Source organism: Aquarana catesbeiana, linkage group LG02 (genome assembly GCF_042186555.1).
Source record: "Aquarana catesbeiana isolate 2022-GZ linkage group LG02, ASM4218655v1, whole genome shotgun sequence".
Taxonomy (NCBI): domain Eukaryota; kingdom Metazoa; phylum Chordata; class Amphibia; order Anura; family Ranidae; genus Aquarana; species Aquarana catesbeiana.
This window is the reverse complement of record NC_133325.1, coordinates 180,237,045-180,257,222: the sequence shown is the minus strand read 5'-3', so window position 1 is coordinate 180,257,222 and position 20,178 is coordinate 180,237,045. Positions and strand designations below refer to the sequence as shown.

The 20,178-nt window shown below is 42.2% G+C and overlaps 1 protein-coding gene across 2 annotated transcripts in view; it reads left to right on the top strand.

Moving 5' to 3' along the window:
* The first annotated feature begins 900 nt into the window (after positions 1 to 900).
* PAN2 (poly(A) specific ribonuclease subunit PAN2) overlaps positions 901 to 20,178 on the top strand; it is a 71,131-nt gene continuing 51,853 nt past the window's right edge. For both annotated transcript variants that reach the window (XM_073613950.1, XM_073613949.1), the window contains exons 1-8: positions 901 to 975; positions 1,687 to 2,021; positions 6,220 to 6,389; positions 6,622 to 6,742; positions 11,760 to 11,837; positions 14,167 to 14,434; positions 16,713 to 17,055; positions 18,009 to 18,105. In XM_073613950.1, coding sequence (XP_073470051.1) covers positions 1,728 to 2,021; positions 6,220 to 6,389; positions 6,622 to 6,742; positions 11,760 to 11,837; positions 14,167 to 14,434; positions 16,713 to 17,055; positions 18,009 to 18,105 — 1,371 coding nt within the window. In that variant the 5' untranslated portion in view covers positions 901 to 975; positions 1,687 to 1,727. The remainder of the gene's footprint in view (positions 976 to 1,686; positions 2,022 to 6,219; positions 6,390 to 6,621; positions 6,743 to 11,759; positions 11,838 to 14,166; positions 14,435 to 16,712; positions 17,056 to 18,008; positions 18,106 to 20,178) is intronic.

Sequence of the window (20,178 nt, the reverse complement as noted above, 5' to 3'; positions counted from 1 at the left end):
AACTCCAAGGCCAATAATAAATAACAGGTTATCTCCTCTGATTTCGCAACATGGCTGGTTGACGAACGGCCATTCAGAAACGAAACTGAAAAGCGCAAAATGAAAAGCGTGAAATGAAAAGCAGGAATCAACACTCAGCAAACTTATACTAACACGAAATTAGCAGAATGAGCCCAAAGGGTGGCGCTAAAGAGCTGAAAAACCACATAGTACGTCGCTACGTTCGTGTTTGTTGGCCGACAATTCCTTGCCGTTTGTATGCAAGACAAGTTCCTGGCTAACGCCCTTCGGACAAAAGTCCAAGGTTTTGTCTGCGGAAAATCCGAGGTTTAAGTATGATTCAACTCTACTGAATGTGTTTTCATGAAACCGCATCAAAAATTCAGCATGCGGGACTTCTTTTTAGCGGACAGCACCTAAAATGCACGTAAAACGCACAGGTGTGAACAAGGGTGGTGTAATAAAAAAAAAAGCTGCGGTGAAGATGCGCGAACATCTGTTTACTGACGTAGCTGCACCGGAAGTCACGAAGTCGAGGATTTTCATAGGTCGAGATTTTTTTAGAACTCTTAATTTGAATAGTTTAAACAACTTGGCATGTATATGGAATAAAAGACAACAAACACCCAAATGACATGTCTGTCTCTACCAGGAAAGACAGGATACAACTCCTGTAACATATGCTTCTCCTGTATATAGCACGCCTATCCAAGCACACACAGAAACGGAAAGCCTTCTAGTTTGGGCTCTGCCGCTCACCGTCCTGTACTCTCAACCAAAGCTGAGCAAGGCGCTTCCGTCAACAAGCTGTCTGCGCGGAGCCTTCTCTTTCCAGACGTCTGATTGGTTGCTGCTATTTCCAGCCCTACACCATCCTATTCTGATTGGCCCATTGGGCTGTCGGTCAATCTGTGCTTGGCGGCGGTGATAGGTTGTGGCGGGATTGGGCTGCATACAAAGATGGGATCCTAGCAGGTAAAGATGAAGCTGCTTCAATGTTTAGGGAGATGGAATCGATGCTATGCACTATGGGGCAATGGGTGGACGGGACGCCCATCTATTACTATCAGCAATATCAGCCATGTATAGCTTTACCTCTATACCTATTTCTATACTGCACCTTGCTGTAGAGTCTGAGGGGATGGGATGTGCTCAGCTCTTATTATATCTGTCTTTATTGTTGTAGCAGATGAATGAAGGAAAAAAAAAAAAAAAAATTATATATGTGTGTGTAATTATAAATTTTTTTTTTTTTCTTGCTATTATATGTAGTTATAAAAAAAAAAAATCTATAATTTATTAGGGGGAAATTATGTCTATAATGCCTATATTCTTTCTTTAAAACTGGTAAAATATATATATTTTATTTATTTATTTTTTTTTTTAAGTGTGAAAATTTTATACATATATTCTCTTGGGGTGGGTTTTTTTTTTTTACATATTTTTAAACTAAAAAAAAAGTGTAATATGACTAGTATTTATAAATATTTTTTAATATAAATGTTACACTTATTTATTTATTTATTTATTTATTTTTTTTTATCTTTTGTGAATTGAGGCTTCCCGATACCCAGACATGACTTTGTAAAATATTTCCTAGGCCATTAGTGAAATGTTGTTGTTGTTTAGTAGAATTAGTATACTCTGCAGGTTTTCCCCAATGATGACCATCGCTTTCTTTTTCAGTTATCCAGCAGCCACTGCCGCCACCACCACCACCACAGTACATGCCAGTCATTATGAATTTTGATGGCATGGACCCAGGTTTGGCCGAATATGGCCCTCCCCTGCATGCTCCAATGGATCCAGTCCTTGATCCTCACCTGAACCCTGGTCTAATGCAGTCTGTGGAGCTGAACCATGAGCGTGTTGGGCTGGAGGGCTTGCCTGTCCCAGAGCCTGTGCGCATCATGGAAGGGATGTATTCTGAGCTGCACACAGCTGTTTCTGGTGTTGGAGTTCCTGTCTCTGCGGTGCACTTTGATGTCCATGAGGAGATGCTGTGGGTTGGCAACCATGGGGTAAGTGTTTAATAGGCTTCCTCGAGCCATACCTGCCTTTATATATGCGCCAACATGGAGGCTCTCTTAGACTAGAGTTAAGATTGCACTATACAGCAGGGCCTTGACAAGGCAGTACAGCTTCCACTTATTCCAAATTTTGTGGAGCTAAATCTTTGTGTTAGGTTTTTGTTTTGCAGTGTGTGTGTGTGTGTGTGTGTGTGTCTTGTAAAGACTTAGGCTGGCAAATTTGATTCCCCCATCAACACAGCTAGTGTTGATGGGGGAATCCCTCCTGCTGGGCCAGTGTCCTGCCTTCCCCAGTGCCAGAAAAACAGTGATTATTGCTAGCAGCTGTAGGAGACTCTCGCGATAATCACAAGAGAATCCAGCAGGCTGGTTATACCCAAGTTGATCGCTCATCTTGGTACATTCAGCCTGCCCATTAACGGCTTGATTCTCAGCTGGTTCCTGCTGAACTGGCTGAGATTTGAACCGTGTATGGCAGCCTTAAGACCCTGGTTTCAATCATTCAAATCAAACTGAGAATGGGGGGGGGGACAAACTCTTGCAAGGGTTAAATGCTCATGGGAATAAGGTGTAATATTTTCCACTGAGAGTAGTGGGTTGTCCTCCTGTACAATGCAGGGCTGTTGGCATCTTCGAGAAAAGGGTTCTGGGGACTGGTTGCACACGTGGTGCCTGCCAGAGTGAGGAGTTGACAAGCATTTAATTCCTGCATGTTTTTTGTTCCAAAGCTGGGCTTCTATCTAAAAATTAACCTAACGTAGGATCTACTTGCATATTATACATGAACTTCAGGTAGAACACGAAAAAACATACATATAAGCTGTTCTGCCCGACAGCATTTCTAGATTGGTGACCTGGCAATTTTGTCTACTGAAGTTTTGCAGTTTAGTAAGGTTACTTCCTTGGCCCCCAAGCTCTGGCTAAAAAAGGAGCCCCTGATGTCGTGTTTGTGGGGGTTTTTTGTGTTTTTTTTTTTTTTTTTTTTTTTTTCCTTCTATGCATTAAGATAAAAAGCCTTCTGTGTGCAGTAGCCCCCCTAATGCTTACCTGAGCCCATCTCTATCAAGCGATTCCCACGAGTGCCTCGGCCATCCGGGATTCTCACTTCTGATTTGGCTGTGACACAGCAGCAGCGCCATTGGCTCCCGCTGCTGTCGCTCAGTCAGTTAGCCTATCAGAAGAGGGGGCCAAACCGCAGCTGTGTCTCTGAATGGATACACCGAGCTGCAGCTCGGATCCGGTGCACCCATAGCAAGCTGCTTGCTGTGGGGGCACTCAACAGGAGGGAGGGGCCAGGAGCTCCAGCCAGGGACCAGAGAAGAGGATCTGGGCTGCTCTGTGCAAAACCACTGCACGGGGTAGGTAAGTATAACATGTTTATTATTTTAATAGAGAAGTCTTTACAATCACTTTTAAGTTCAATATCAAGAGTCTAGTAACAAATTATACAGGTTGGACGTGTGTTCCCCCCCCCCCCCCCCCCCCCCAACTTTACCAACTATGTAACTATATTGGATTTTAAAAATAAGTAAAATAATAAACCTATCTCTGCCTGAAACTTTATGCTAAATACCCTAATCCTGTATTTTTATTAGCCTGCTGTAGCTTTCTGCACAGCAGGTTTCTGGCTGTGGGAGTGTTGCCCTGAACTCAGCTGTATTTAACTTGGGTGGATTTGATTTAAATCACTAGTAAAATAGCTTAATTTACATTTTTAAAGAGCATCTGTCCCACAGCGGCTCCTCCTCTGACCCGCTGTTGACTCACCGACAGTCCCACTCACTTTAATGGGACAGCTGGTGATGGGGCAGTGACACAACAAGGTGAGGGATGTGTTGGCAGCAGGTGAGTGGATGCCCGCTAACAGGCTTTTTTAAATGTAAGGACTTATTCTGGCTAGCAGTTAAAATCTTTAATACTTGCAAACCGAGTGAAGGTTTCCTATTTAGAATAAGCTGTCCGGTTAATAAAACGGTGATATCAGAACAGATTCAATCATACAGTTTGTAGTGTACATAGATTTGAAAAACAATGGGATAAAGGAATATTCCTGAACTTTGTTTTATCTCATGGTTACTGTGAAATTGTGTGAATGAGTTTACCAAAAATGTAAATATTGCAGGATATACAGCCTCATGCTACATAACTAAGCTCTTTCATGCTGAATAAACTAAATTATTAATGGATCTTAAATAGAAAACATCTTTGGATGGATGTTAACTCCAAAAGCATTTTATTAAAAAAAAAAAATTTGATTTAAATCAAAAAAAATCAGATTTTGAGAAATATCATTGATTTACATGCAACCTGCTTTAACTACAATACAGGGAAATGAGATTAAAACCTGACATCGCTGTTTAATAAGAATGTCATGTCTTAGAAAACTACCTGAACAGAGCTTCAATTTCTTGACAGGGTTTACACTTGAGTATTTTAGCAATGAATTTAGGTGCACTTTTGCTTTAAAGCGATTATTTGCTATATTACAAAGAACCTGCTGTCAGAGATAAAACGCAGAGGTGCCTACACTATTGCAACAGCCTTCAAGCTGTTACACCCGAATGTTGGGCCAGTCTGAAATTCAAAACCCTGGGACTCCCTGGTATTGTCAGCATTTGCCCACCCTTTTTTTTTCTCTTTGATATTCCTATTGCCCAGTGAGGCAGCTGATCATAGAGATGCACCAATGGGAATTTGTGGGGGTGGGCAGGAGCGGTAAACTCAACATTAACAAGAGGTGTTGGAACTTTGAGGCCTAATGCACATAGGGCATCTGTTTAAGACCCTCTGAATGCCAGAACTTCTGGCTGGAAAAAGCTGCTTAAAGCACTAAACCTTGTACAGTACCGCCTCCTCACACCTGATATAAACCTCTAATTGCCATACTGCCATGTTGTAATCGAGTGCATGGCAATCATGAGTTTAAATCAGGTGGTGACAAGGCACCATATCGCTCCTCACTACCTGTCACACACTCTTGGATCACTTTTCAAAGGTGCAGCAGTGCTCCCTTAGGGCTTGTTAACACATAAAGTTGGGGGGGGTGGTAAACCCTGTTGAGTTTACCGCCCCCAATTCCTACCCCCTTTAGCTGCTAAGGCAGCAGCCAAAGGTGTACACATTCCGCAGCAGGAATTAACCCCCCCCCACATTATTTTTGGTGGGTGCTACTGCCTGAAAATTGTGATCCATTCAAGTAAGTAGGGCCACTCTGCAAACATCCCACAACTGCATGCTTTTGTGGTGGGGTCCAAGGGGTTAAAGAAGGTAGGTGAGAAAGCAACACAACGCTGTCTGCTTTAACACCTTGGTTGCTGTACTGCACAAGTTTGCAGAGCAGCCTCCAACCATGATGGGACATATAACTTTTGCTGCACCTGCAACATGTGTAAACATGTCTTAACTATGGTGTTTTACCACCCCCCAAACTGCAAATGTAAACTAACCTTTTACTGTACTGAGTTTCCTATAAGGCTGCTTTCACACTGAAATGTTGTGGTTTACCTGCACTGTGGGTGCAGTGCATCTGCTACATTCAGGAGTTTTGGTGCACTTTCAGAAAGTGCACCAAACCCACAAGTAGTAAAGTCTATGGCTAAGTGCAGGAAAGCTGCAGGTACACTACACCTGTGGTGTGGGTAAACCGCAGCGCATCAGTGTGAAAGCAGTCCTATACTATTATGCCCAAAGTATTGCTTTACACTGACCTCATGATCTTTTTTTTTTTTTTTTCCTGCTGCTGGCCCCACTCTGGAGACCACTAGCTGGGATAAGAGGTGGAGTGCTGTTGGCATCACTAAGCATGGGACAGGAGCTTGCGCCCTACTACAGATCCAACTTTACAAGTAGTCCCCCTGAATTGCACTCTGATGCCCTGGCATGGCGGGTCCGCAATCTACCAGCCACCTGTTCGCAATTTACTGGTAGATCGCCATCTACAGATTGCTGACCCCCCCCCCCCCCCCCCCGTGAAGGGTGAGACAGGTGTGTGAATTATAAAATGGACTAAATGGAATTCCAAATCCTTATGCAGAGCAATTGGTAAACCTAGTTAATTTCAATGTTTTATAACTTTGGCTGAAGGAAAAAATGCGTTTTGACCTTCAGCAGTGGATATTTCAATATTGCAGCCTTATGTATTTATCCTAAAATATGTTTAGCAATTGAGTCTATTTATATTTCCCCACAGGGCCATGCCACCTCCTTCTTCAGTCCTGCTCTTGAGCGATATTCATCTTTCCAAGTGCATGCAGCAAATGATATCCGACAGATTCAGAGTATGGAGAATGGGGTTGGTTTCCTCACCAAGAATAACCTGAAATACACGACACGCGGTGGACTGATCATCTTTGACTACCTGTGAGTTATCAGTTTTTTGGCTGTGACTGTAACAAGCTACACTACTTCTCATAACATCAGACTGGTTCATGTTGCCTGTTGGACTTCGATTTCCTCATCAACAGCTGTGGGCAGTGACCACTTTTCTTTCTTTTTTCTTTGTGTATCCCCCCTGCCCCCCCGTGTGTGTCAACTATATTTTATTTTTAATTTTTTTGAATCGCAAACCAAATTATCATGCTTGTTTCTTTAGGATGGATGAAACTGTAGATAATCACAGTCTATTGCTCATGGACAGCAACACCCTTTTAATGGCAGGCATGCAAAATCATGTCATTCAAATGGATCTCAATACAGTGCAGGAGACACAAAGGGTAATTATAATTTTTGCTTCTTGTTGTGCTATTGCCCCAAATAAGACCTGAAAAGTCTCTCTACAAAATATTTTTACCAAGAAATAGGGCTCTAATTTTATAAATATTACAGTAAAATACTATTTTGTAAATGCTCATGATTGTGGGGTGTGGCTTGTTTTTTTTTTTTTTTTTTTTTTTTTTTCTTCATGCATTTTGTGCATGAAGGTAAATGACCTACTTAGTGCAGCCCCCCCCCCCCCCCCCCCCCTCTAATACCTGAGCCTCAACTCGATATAGCAATGTGCGCGAAAGAGACTTTCCCAGGTCTCCCATGGCTGAGGCAGGAGCCATTGGCAGATGAGAACCACAGATGCTTTGGGTACTAAAGTATTAGAGGTCAAATAAGTACACTATGTGGAGCTAGATACAGAGCTTCACTTTTTCCACATTTTATGTTACAGCTTTATTCCAAAATGGATTAAATTCATTATTTTCCTCAACCTTCTACAAACAATACCCCATAATGACAATGTGAAAGAAGTTTGTTTGAAATCTTTGCAAATGTATTAAAAAAAAAAAAAAATCACATGTACGTAAGTATTCACAGCCTTTGCTCAATACTTTGTTGCAGCATCCTTTGCATCGACTACAGCCTCAAGTCTTTTTTTGAGTATAATGCTACAAGCTTGGCGCACGTATTTTTGGGCCGTTTCTCGCATTCTTCTTTGCGGGACCTCTCAAGCTCCATCAGGTTGGATGGGGAGCATCGGTGCACAGCCATTTTCAGATCACTCCAGAGATATTCAATCGGGTTCTAGTCTGGGCTCTGACTGGGCCAGTCAAAGTTGTCCTGTAGCCACTTCTTTATCTTGGCTGTGTGTTTGGGATCGGTTTCCTGTTGGGAGATGAACCTTCACCCCAGTCTGAGGTCCAGAGTTCTCTGGAGCAGGTTTTCATCAAGATTGTCTCTGTGCATTGCTGCATTCATCTCTACCTTTTTTGGCAAACTCCAGGCAGGCTGTTGTGCCTTTTTTACTGAGTGGCTTCTGTCTGGCCACTCTACCATCCAGGCCTGATTGACAGAGCTCCAGCATTTCTCTGTGGAAAGTGAAGAACCACCAGAGTGACCATCGGGTTCTTGGTCACCTCCCTGACTAAGGCTCTTCTCCCCCGATCGCTGTTTGGCTGGGCGATCCACTATAGGAAGAATCCTGGTGGTTCCAAACTTCTTCCCTTTACAGATGATGGAGGCCACTGTTCTTAATGGGACCTTTGATGCTGCAGAAAATGTCTGTGCCTCCATACAATTCCTTGGACTTCATGGCTTGGTTTTGTATATCTATATCTATATCGTCCTGTCAACTCAAGTTACCACAGGTGGACTCCAATCAAGTTGTAGAAATATTTTGATCAGTGGAAACAGGATGCGCCTGAGCTCAATTTTGAGTGTCATGGCAAAGGCTGAATACTTGTACTTTTTTTTTTTTTTTTTCAAAAAAAAAAAAAAAATTGTGTCATTATGGGGTATTTTGAGGACATTAATAAATTTAATCCATTTTGGAATAAGGCTGTAACATAACAAAATGTGAAGCGCTGTGAATACTTTCCAGATGCACTGTATACTAATTTTAGTATCCTGGCTTTGGAGTAAGTGGGCTAGAGATCCACTTGCCCCATAATTTATCAAAGTGCTTTGGTCGCTTTCTAAGTTTGAAAGTGTGTTTGTACAAGGGAAGCATGTCATTAACCACTTCCAGCCCAAGAATGTTATATGACTTTCAGTGGGGATATCTGAATGATGCCTGCAGCTGGTGATTCTGTGCACCATAAGAACAATCATGGTGGCAGTTTAGCCACTTTATCATTCTTACAGGTGGCAGGAGGGGACGTCGGTGCTTCTCTGGGCTCGCCTGTGCGAATCTGCCTCCGTACGATCATAGAGATTTGCGGTGACCAGATGAGCCCCAGTTATCTCTATGACCGTCGGAGGCTCGTGTGTGTTATGTCACATCCAGCCGACGGAAGCAAACAAAGCTGAGCTCTCAGCTGGAAAGATCGGTCATTTATTTATTTTCCTCAATTTCGAGCCTGGAGGAGAGATGTGGGATCTTATAGACCCCACATGTCTCCATAAATAGGACCTGTCACGTACCATTCCTATAACAAGGGATGTTTACATTCCTTGTAATAGGAATAAAAGTGTTAAAAAAGTAAAGCGTCCCCGCATATGTAAACGTTCAAATTTCACATGTGAGGTATAGCTGCATGCGTTGGCGCGAGAGCCACAATTCTAGCCCTAGACCTCCTCTGTAACTAAACTGGTAACCTGTAAAAAAGATTTAAAGTGTCGCCTATGGAGATTTTTAAGTACCAAGTTTTGCGGCATTCCACAAGTGTGCCTAATTTTAAAGCGTGACATGTTGGGTATCTATTTACTCTGCGTAACATCTTTCACATTAGCACAATTCCCCCCCCCTCCCCCCCAGACACCCTAGGGAATAAAATGGCAGTTGTTGCAACTTTTTATGTCACAGTATTTGTGCAAGTTTGGGAACATTTCCATTTAAAAAAAGCTTTTGAAAAACTTGCGCAAATACTGTGACATAAAAAGTTGCAACGACTGCCATTTTATTCCCTAGGGTGTCTGCTAAAAAAAAAAAAAAAAAAAGTGTGTGTGTGTGTGTGTGTATATGTTTGGGAGATCGGAGTAATTTTCTAGCAAAAAAAATTTACATGTAGGAGAGGAGTGCCAGAATAGGCCTGGTATGGAAGTGGTTTATTAACTTGAGCCAGGTTCTTGGTGTAGGAAGAGAATCCTTTCCAGGATGGTAAAAATTGTGTGGTGGTTTTATCAAAAAACAGGATTCACAGCAGATTTTATTTGTTAAATCGCCAAATATTCCAAGCAGTTTTTTTAGGGTGCAGTATATTAGGGAGACCCAATGCTGAAGGGTTAAAAGGGCCATCCTCAGCCCAAAACTTCTGAACTATAGGACCAGACTAAAAGTGGTGCATAAAGTTAGCATTAAAGTTGGCAACCTCTAAAGCACTTGGACATGGGGCATAAGCACAATTTAATACAACTGAGTAGTAGTAGGATGGCTATAATGAAATATCTTATATTATGAAATATCTTCAATTGAATTATCCTGTCCCTAGAGGAGATTGCCAAACTTGTAAAACCACTAAATTAGGACCAGTCCGAGACAGTTTTACCATGCCAATGAAATATTTGCTGGAACTTCTGTACAGCTAAGAAACCTATTCACCAGAATAATTGGAACTTGCAGAGTTATTAAAGGTATCTTGGTTTCTCCTTTTTGTACTGATAATGCCAATTCTTTCTTTAGCATGCATATAGAAGTGCACTGATGGTTGCTCAATCAGAGCAGGGTTTTTTTTTTTTTTTTTTTTTTTCTTGTCTCTTGCCTTGATTACTGCAAATTTCACCTCTTTGGATTACCTCCTACATAGGCTATATACCCCCTTCAGTCCATGAGTGCTGCTGCCAGACTCCTCCACCTTACCAACCGCTCAGTGCCACCCCTCTCTGCCAAACCCTCCGCTGGCTGCCACTCCTTGAATGAATTAAATTCAAAATACAACTACAATTTGCAAAGCCATGCACAACTCTAGCCCCCAGCTCTATCACTAATCTAGTCTGAAAATGGCAGCCTAGTCGCGCTCTTCACTCCTCCCAAGACCTCATGCTTTCTAGCCTTCTCGTCACCACCTCCCATATCTGCCTCCAGGACTTCTCCTGAGTCATCCCTAATCTGTCTATCTCCTAGTCTGTCCACTCTTAGATGGTCCCTGAAAACTTCTTCCTTTTCAGAGAAGCCTAACAACTGTACTTTTATTCTTCAGCAGCTTATCCCTCATTCCCCCCCCCCCCCCCCCCCCACGCTTTTTTGTGTGTTTTTTGGATTGCTTGACCCTCCCTCCCTAGATTGTAAGCTCTAAGGAGCAGGGCCCTCTGATTACTCTTGTATTGTAACTGTGCTATCTGCCCTTATGTTGTAAGGTGCTGTTTAAACTGTCACTATATCAATCCAGTATAATAGCATTTTGAAAACTGCATATAATGTGATTAACATATGTAGAAGGTTAACTTTTTTTCTTTTCTCCCTTTTTTTTTTTTTTTTTTTTTTTAAAGGGGTTGTAAACCCTTGTTCTCTTTAATGCATCCTATGCATTGAGGTGGAAAAACACCTGGCAGTCAACCCCCAGTTTATTATTTACCTGAGCCCCTTTATCTCCTTGGCGGGGACAAGCTGTCCCTCTCACCATAGGGTCCCAGCTCTTGAGTGCATAGATTGATAGCAGTGCAGCCATTGGCTGCTGTCAATCAAATCCAATGATACGGGAGCGGGGCCACTCTGTGCAAAACAAGCTGCACAGTGGAGGTAAGTATGTATTTAAAAAAAAAAAATAAACAATCCTTTACAAATACTTTTTTAATGCATACCCTGCATCTTTTTTTACAGTTGCTGTGCTCCCCCACCTCCCTATATACTTACCTGAGTCTTCCATTAATCCAGTGTTGTGCACGGCTGCAGTCTACTTCCCCTAGCGGCCTCTTCAGAGGCACTCAAGCAGCAGCCATCAGCTGTGATCAGTCAACTGCTGTGATAAGGAAGCGGGGCGCAGGGCTGAGTCCCTGTGTGTGTGTGTGTGTGTGTGTGTGTGTGTGTGTGTCTCCATAGACGCCTACATCTCAGGAGCAAGCACACACTTGTACTCCCATAGCAAGCCACTTGCTATGGGAGCACACGGAGAAGAGGAGCCAAGAGCGCCGGCGGGGGACCCCAGAAGAGGAGGATTGGGCTACTCTGTGCTACCATGGTATATAAAATGCTTAATTTAATTTAAAAAGAGGCTTTAACACTTTAAGGCATCTGTGTGTCTCGCTCTCACTCATACTCTTATAGTAGATGCTGTAGCTACTGTGTGGACATTAGATGACTGTTGGTTCTATCTTTACTTTTCTTTTTGTATGTATGCTCAGATTTTTTTTTTTTTTTTTTTTTACCAGTATACAGTTGAATCCCCTGGTATTACAGTTATGCGGCAGTCTAATCGCTTCTTTTTCTGTGGGCACGCATCAGGAAAGGTATGTCCGTCACTGTCCCATCTAAATGTTTAGTGGAATACTTTGTCCCCTTCCATCCTGAGTGCAGCTCAATTGATCTTGAATTTCAGTCTTGATCCAGGGATCTTAATGCTGTGGGCCCTGCTCAGGGCCACTTGCCATTTCTCCTGAAAATGGCTGATCAGTACTGCACATGCATCTCGATTCATGCCTGGGGGGGGGGGGGGGCAGGCATACTACTGGCTGCCTCAAGTGATCACTTGGTGTACGGCTTTCCCATTAGCATGAATATAGGGTCATGGTACATGCACAAAGTATGAACCACACTTTTTTGTTTTTGTGTTTTTTTTTTTTTTTTTTTTTTTTTTTTTTCTTCAGTGCATTCTTTATTCCAAAACATCACTTTACTTTTTTTTTTTTTTTTTTTTTCCGCAGTTAACAGAGCATAGAAATGTAAAAACAAGTACAGAACAATGTGGCTTACATTACACAAATTACATGGCTGTACAGTTTTTTAATTTAGAAGTGAGATTCATTCAGTAAAAGATTATAATAAAAGGATAACCATGGCCTATAGTTTCTGTGGTACAAAGTGTATGGAGTTAAAATGCACAGTAACTGGCGAGGGACACAAATATACATGACAGCCAAGTAACTAGCATTTTTAGAAAGTGTTTAGGGATGACCGCATGTGTTGTTCATGACAGGCTTCTTTTAGCAGTCCTTGGAGAATCTTTGTAAAATTTCCCATCATGGTATGATTCATGATGGTGGTTTTCATGTTGCTATAGATGGGTGGACTTTGTAAGTTACTGTTTAGCACCTGTAGAGCTATAGGCAGAGGCAGGTGCTGGTGTGGCAAGTGGCTATTCCCATGCTAAAGTGCATGTCTCTTTGCATTCTCTGCGGTTTTGGCACTGGGGTTAGATGGTGTAAGTCCCTATAAGTTTGTCTGACTTCAATAAGTGAAGCTAGAGGCTTTTCGTTGCAGTAGATTTGTTTGTTTTTAAAGAGAACCTGAAAGAAATGCATAAAGGTTGATTTGCTAAAACTTTTGCACACATAATCTGCTGGTGCTGTGCACACTGACCAATCCGCTTCCAGGTTTTGGCCCTTGTTAACACTGAAATGCAGGTTTAATATTGTGCGAGTTCAGCTGCAAAGATGTCTATTGAAATTGCCCCCGAAGTCGCTAAAAGTAGTGGAAGAACTTCTTTTGGAAATCTGTGTGGCGCTGCAAACTCGGCATTGCAACGATTGGGATAGTGCCGTTCCCGCAATGGGCTGCAATTTGACACGTCAAATTGTGCTGATGTGAACGGGGGGCCTATTGCCAAAGCTTAATTGAACATGCTGATTGGTTAGTTATGCATGGCTGCACCATAGTTAGTAAATCCCCCCCCCCCCCCCCCCCCCCCATACGATCATCGCTGACCTTCTGAAAATTCTATCTACCTGTCTGTCATCCTAGTCCAATGGCTTCATTATTTTCTAAATCACTAATTGGAACATGTGTGCAGATCAGGGGTACTGACTTAACTTCAACTTTCTACTTTGCATACTACTGGGTCAGCTACTCTGAAAATATTGATGCCAGAGACAACAAGGAAACTTGCAGGTATTTGTAGGTCAGAAATGGCAACCTTTTGTATTCGTGGGCTGGTCTGTTCACAGCAACAGGCTGCACTTATGCCCCATACACACGATAAGAAATTCCGCCAGCAAAAGTCTGATGTGAGCTTTTGCTCAAATTCCAACCGTGTATGCTCCATTAGACTTTTGCTGGCAGAATTCCAGCTAGCAAAAGATTGAGAGCAGGTTCTTTTTCGGTCGAAAAAAGTTCCTATCCGAAAATGCATTCGTCTGTATGCAATTGGGACACACAAATCATGCATGCTCGGAAGCATTGAACTTAATTTTCTCAGCTCGTCGTAGTGTTGTACGTCACTGCGTTCTTGACGGGCGAAAGTTCAGAACTTTTGTGTGACCGTGTGTATGCAAGGCAAGCTTGAGCGGTATTCCGTTGGAAAAACCATCCAAGTTTTTTCTGACTGAATTTCTGATCGTGTGTATGGGGCATAAGGGTTATTGGTAAAACCAAAGCAAAAAAGCCTGCTGCTGCATTTTGGGTGGCTGACCTGTAGCCTTTTCTTAAAGTTAACCAGCATACCATTGTATATTCCAGTGCAGGTATGTTCAGATTCACAAATGGTCTTACATTCAGAATTTCTTTACTAACCTGTTTGATAGAATTCTCCCATCTTGGACTTTGGTATGTTTTATTCTTTTCCTATTTTTCAGGTAACTTTTTTTTTTTTTTTTTTGACTTGGATTTTATTAACTTTTGTAGGTTTCCCTTAGAGATCTGCGCACTTTCAAAGTGGAACATGAGTTTGATGCCTACTCTGGTAGCCTGTCTGACTTTGATGTCCATGGAAATCTAGTAGTGACTTGTGGTTTTAGCAGTCGTATGAATGTTCTGGCTTGTGACCGGTTCCTAAAAGTATATGATTTACGGATGATGCGGGCCATCACCCCTCTGCAGGTCCACGTTGACCCCCTCTTTCTGCGTTTTGTTCCTACTTATACATCACGACTTGCAATTATTTCTGAACGAGGTGAGCATTCTTTTCCCTACCACTGTTCTGGGTACAGACAAGTATTTGAGCATCTCTTGTTAGAGTGTGGGCATTTATTATAACAATTTGATCTGTAAGCATGATTGTGACTGGCGGTCTTCATTGTAATACAGTGCACACCTTAAAGCTGGCCATACATGTTCAGTAGGGACTGGCCAAATTTTTTGATCAATACATGGGCACCCTGGTTGTACACAAGTTGATCTATTGATCAACTTGTGTGCAACCAGCCTGTCTGTTTTTTCTGAATAATTAGTTGTGCCGGCTGTAGCTGGCAACACTAATCATGGATTTCTGCCAGCAGGGAAGGCTCTCTGCTAGCAGAATATAATGATGCTTTGCAAGTTATTCCCCCATCAATGGACTCAGTGGTGGAAGGAAAGTAAATTGCATAATCTATAGCCTGCCTAAATGAAATTGGTACTGAGGAAATCACTGCAGCATCAGAGTACAGCTGTGGGATGGGGGGAGGGAAGAGAGACAGGCTTTCAACTACAGTGCATTCAAAGTATTCACAGCGCTTCTCTTTTTCCACATTTTGGTATGTTACAGCCTTGTTCCAAAATGGATTAAGTTCATTATAAGTCTACAAACAATACCCCATAATGACAGTGTGAATGAAGTTTGTTTGAAATCTTTGCAAATGTCTTAAATGCATCATAAATGCAAAAAATCACATGTACATAAGTATTCACAGCCTTTGCCACGACACTCAAAATGGTGCTCAGGTGCATCCTGCTTCCACTGATCATCCTTGAGATGTTTCTACGACTTGATTCGAGTCCACCTGTGGTAAATTCAGTGGATTGGACTTGATTTGAAAATGTGCACACACATGTCTATATGGTCCCACAGTTAACTGTGAATGTCAGAGCACAAACAAGCCATGAAGTCCAAGGAATTGTCTGTAGACCTCTGAGACGGGATTGTTTTGAGGCACAGATCTGGGGAAGGATACAGAAAATGTCTGCAGCATTGAAGGTCCCAATGAGCACTGTGGCCTCCATCCATAAATTGAAGTTTGGAACCACCAGGACTCTTCCTAGAGTGGGCCGTTCGGCCGAACTGAACAATCGGGGGAGAAGGGCCTTAGTCAGGGAGGTGACCAAGTACCGATGGTCACTGACAGAGCTCCAGCACTTCTCTGGAGAGAAGAGAACCTTCCAAGAACAACCATCTCTGCAGCACTCCAGCAATCAGGCCTGTATGGTAGAGTGGCCAGACAGAAGCTGCTCCTCAGTAAAAGGCACATAATGGCCCATCTGGAGTTTACCAAAAGACACCTGATGGACTCTCTGATCGTGAGAAACCAAGTTCTCTGGTCTGATGGAACTATTTGGCCTGTAGCAAGCGTCATGTCTGGAGGAAACAGGCACTGCTCATCACCCGGCCAATGCCATCCCTACAGTGAAGCATGGTGGTGGCAGCATCATGCTGTGGGGATGTTTTTCAGAGGCAGGAATTGGGAGACAAGTCAGGATTGAGGGAAAGGTGAATGCAGCAATGTAGAGACATCCTTGATAACCTGCTCTGGACCTCAGACTGGTGCAAAGGTTCATCTTCCAACAGGACAACGACTCTAAGCACACAGTCAAGATAACAAAGAAGTGGCATTGGAAAACTATGTCTTTGAGTGGCCCAGACTTGAACCTGATTGAACATCTCCAGAGAGCTCTAAGAAATGGCTGTGCACCGACACTCCCCATCCAACCTGATGGAGCTTGAGGAGTGCTGCAAAGGAGGATGGGAGAAACTACCCAAAAATAGGTGTGCCAAGCTGGTAGCATCATACTCCAAAAGACTTGAGGCTGTAATTGGTGCCAAATGTGCTTCAAGAAAGTATTGGGCAAAGGCTGTGAATACTTGTGTATTTAATTTTTTTAATTTGCAAAGATTTCAAACAAACTTTTCACATTTGTAGAATTTTGTAGAAAATAATTAGTTTAATCCATTTTGTAAAAAGGCTGTAACATAAAATATGGAAAAAGTGAAGCACTGTATAATTTCTCAATGCACTGTATGACAGATAAGGGACACTTTGCATTGAAGGAAAATTTCAGTCCCTTGTGCTCATTTATAATGGGGGGGGGGGGGGGGGGGGAAGAATTTTTAACTAAACTTGGACTTTAAAGTAATGTAGGTTGTACAACTTGGCATATAGTACTGCAGTCTGAAGTGGTGTACACCTTGGGATACACGCACACACTTGCAATTAACAAGTATAGGGGCTGATATCAAATCTTTTTGTCTGTTATAGGTCAGTGTCAGTTTTGTGAACCGACTGGTTTGGCCAATCCTGCAGACATATTTCATGTCAGCACAGTAGGTCAGGTAATAATGTCCTTCGATGTGTCTGCTAGCAAGCAAGTTCTGGCGTTTGGAGACTCTGATGGCTGCATCCATTTGTGGGCAGATACCCCAGAAGCAACATTTAACACTTACCCACGTGACTCCGAATTTGCACTGCCCTGCATGGTGGACAACCTGCCCCATCTTGACTGGAATCAAGACCTTATGCCTCTTTCCCTTATCCCGTTTCCACTGATTAATGAAACATTGCTTTCTGATTGGACTGCTGCTACCTCTACTCCTGCACCTCGGTATGTTGATCCATCACCTGTGTGTGTAATAATATATCTATATCTTCCTACAGACTGTGTACCCCTACCATCAGCGCACACAAATACTATTTGTGGGTCAAGATGTAAGAGATGCCTTTGTTTAAAAAAAAAAAAAGTAGTTGCTTATTGCACTTTGTATCGCTCTCTGTACTGAAGACCGTTTGCTGTCTATTGTATGGATAGCTAGATCTGTCGGCTGAATGGATGTCTTGTACACAACTTTAGACATTGTGCTGGTGTTTTGTGTAGTCTTCCCTTTTTTTTTTTTTTTTTTTTTTTTTTTTTTTTTTTAATACACCTTTTTTACCACACCTTTTTAAACTTGTAAATTGCTTGTTTTATGTATATATTTTTTTTTTTTTTTTTGGTTCCCACGGCTGTTTAATCAAAGTCAGTTGGCCAGTCGAGAGGGTCTGGGTCGGTCTCCTTGTCTGAATGGACACACAGAGCTGTGACTCGACTCAGGTGCCCCCATAGCAAGCTCCTTGCTGTGGGGGCACTTTACAGGAGAGTGGGACACGATATGAGGAGAATCCAGGGTGCTCTGTGCAAAACCAACTGCACAGAGGTAAGTATACATGATTTCAATCCCTTTAAGCTGTGTGGTCTGACAAAATTGGATGAGCTTGAGTAGCTAAAGCTAGGCTCGGCATTTTCCTTTTTTTTTTTTTTGGTCATGCCAGCTGTCTGTTGGACAGACTGCTGTAGACATGGGCTGAATGTCTGCCAGTTTCTATTGAACTGACTGTCACCCGATATTTGGCCTGTGTTTGGCTTTACACACAGATTTCTCTTCACTCTCATAACAAAGCAATATCTTATTAGCAATGTTCCAGCACCAAATACTAAATTAGATTACCCCTCAGTTCTGTCATGGTCTATATCTGATTGTCCTCCTTCATATCTACTGACCAGTGTCTATTCTTCTTCAGTCGGGCTCCCCCTGTAGATCCAGAGATACTGCGCACAATGAAGCAAGTTGGGTTCATTGGCTATTCTCCCAATCCTAGGACAAGGCTCCGGAATCAGGTCTGTTTTTTTTTATTTATTTATTTTTTTTAACATTCTGTATCCTTCAATTTTGTGGTAGTCAGGGTTTGCTGAATGAGAAATATTTTGTATTACTTTTCCTTTTTGTAATTTTCTATTCATGAGCCCGTTTTGCGTATTACTGTTTATATAATTCCAGAAATCTGTTCACTATGTATGTGTTCCTCAGGGGCAGTATCTGCACTGTACAGTATTGTACAGTGATTGTGTGGAACTATTCCAACCTTAACTGCAACTTAGTCATTTTATGCTGTAAAATATGCTTCTGTGGGAATGTCTAAAGTGCTTATCCTGTAATTAAGAGCAGAAATGCCTAAATACACATGGGCATTGCTCTAAACGCTGTTGCATGTATAATTCTGTTTGGTCAGCCTTGTATGTTACACATTTCTGCCTTGCTGCATAGCTAGGAAGGTGACAACTTTGTTTCCTATATCGGGTTCCTGGTTATGTGCCTGCTCATTGCAATAACATTGGACATCTGATCTGTTTTCAGTAGGTGAGCAGACGGGTGAAAGGTAAAGCTGTATAGTTTCACTAGGAAATATTGAAGTCCTAATTCTGCCAATGGCACGTGTGTATCTGAAGACCGGCCAAGCAGAATTACAAATTTGTATGGCTTTTAAGAAATCTAGAGGACTGTACTGTGCACGTATAGTTTGACAGGCAAAATGGTGTATAACAATTTATGTGCATGCATATGTTCACCTCAACTTTCACATTTTTGTAGTTTGCGAGAAGTACAATACAACGGAGGACAAGACTACACTGGTGATTTCTAGACTATCTTCAATAGTTGACCAAATTGCTGGTATTTGCTGTATTGTCTTAAATCCTTTACTCTGATGGTCTCCAAACTGTGACCCGGGGGAAGAATGTGGCCCTTTTCCCGGCCCTTGGAGTACTAACCCACTGAAACCAATGATGGACCTGCTATTCCCACTGACACCAATGATGGGATATTTTCTACGCCCACTGGCCATGGCCCAGCCCCCCAAAAGTCTTAAGCATCGTAAACTGGCCCTTGTTTAGAAAGTTTGGAGACCCCTACTTTACTCCATTGACTTGTATTGTTAGAGCTGCCAGAAATTACTATAGTGGCAATTTGATCTGACCAAGCTATAGTTGGTAGCTGCAGTTGTGGTGTTCTATAGCCGCGTGGAAGCAATGCTGTGGTGTTGGAGTTGGCAGTTTAGGGATTGGCCCATGAAAACACTACACCAGAATCTGCCAGCGTACCCAGTTTCCACTGAATGGCAACAATCTGTCCCAGAGATTTTACTACATGATAGCAAATTTTTTCGTTAATGATGCCTTCTGAACGCCAGAAACCTTTTTATTACCTTGGCTTTACTGCATGCACAACTAATATCTGTCCATGTATGGTTGACTTGATAAACCACAAATTAGAACAAACCGCCATTTTACAGTAACTTCTGTGTTAAGATGCATGTAATACTGTAGCAGTAATTCAAGTTTACTCCAGTTTAATTGAACATAAAGTGTGCTTTGCAATCTAGCTAGCCAATGCAAATGGCCTTTCGTTTCCTCACTACCCTGAGAGGCTGATTTCTGACTAGTGCGCCAGTTTAGACATGTGTATCTATACTAAACCAAGAATCCCTTTAGTAATGTGCGAAGGATTACTTCAGAATCCTTCTTTTTATTAATTTTTTTTTCATTAGTAGAAAAGCATAACAATTGCTGGAAAACATGCAAACTTACAATGGTGAACCCAGTTTATGTAAGTTTATGTAGGTTTGGAGTAAAACCAATAAAATTGCTACATGGTTCTGTAACCAAATATTTTACCAGGTAAATCTAACCATAGAATGGTTACTATGGGTTCTTGAGATGGCTATACCAGTGATTCCAAACCCAAGGAAGTAAAGCAAGTGCGTGTTGGGTTCATTGTAAAGGGACAGTAAAGACAGGGCTTGTCCGATCTGGAGACAACCTTCTAGGCAGAAGAGGCCTAATTCAGAATCCCAAGTACCAATATATAAGGTCACACTTCTAACACATTATTTGTAAGCTTGGTCATGCCAGTGA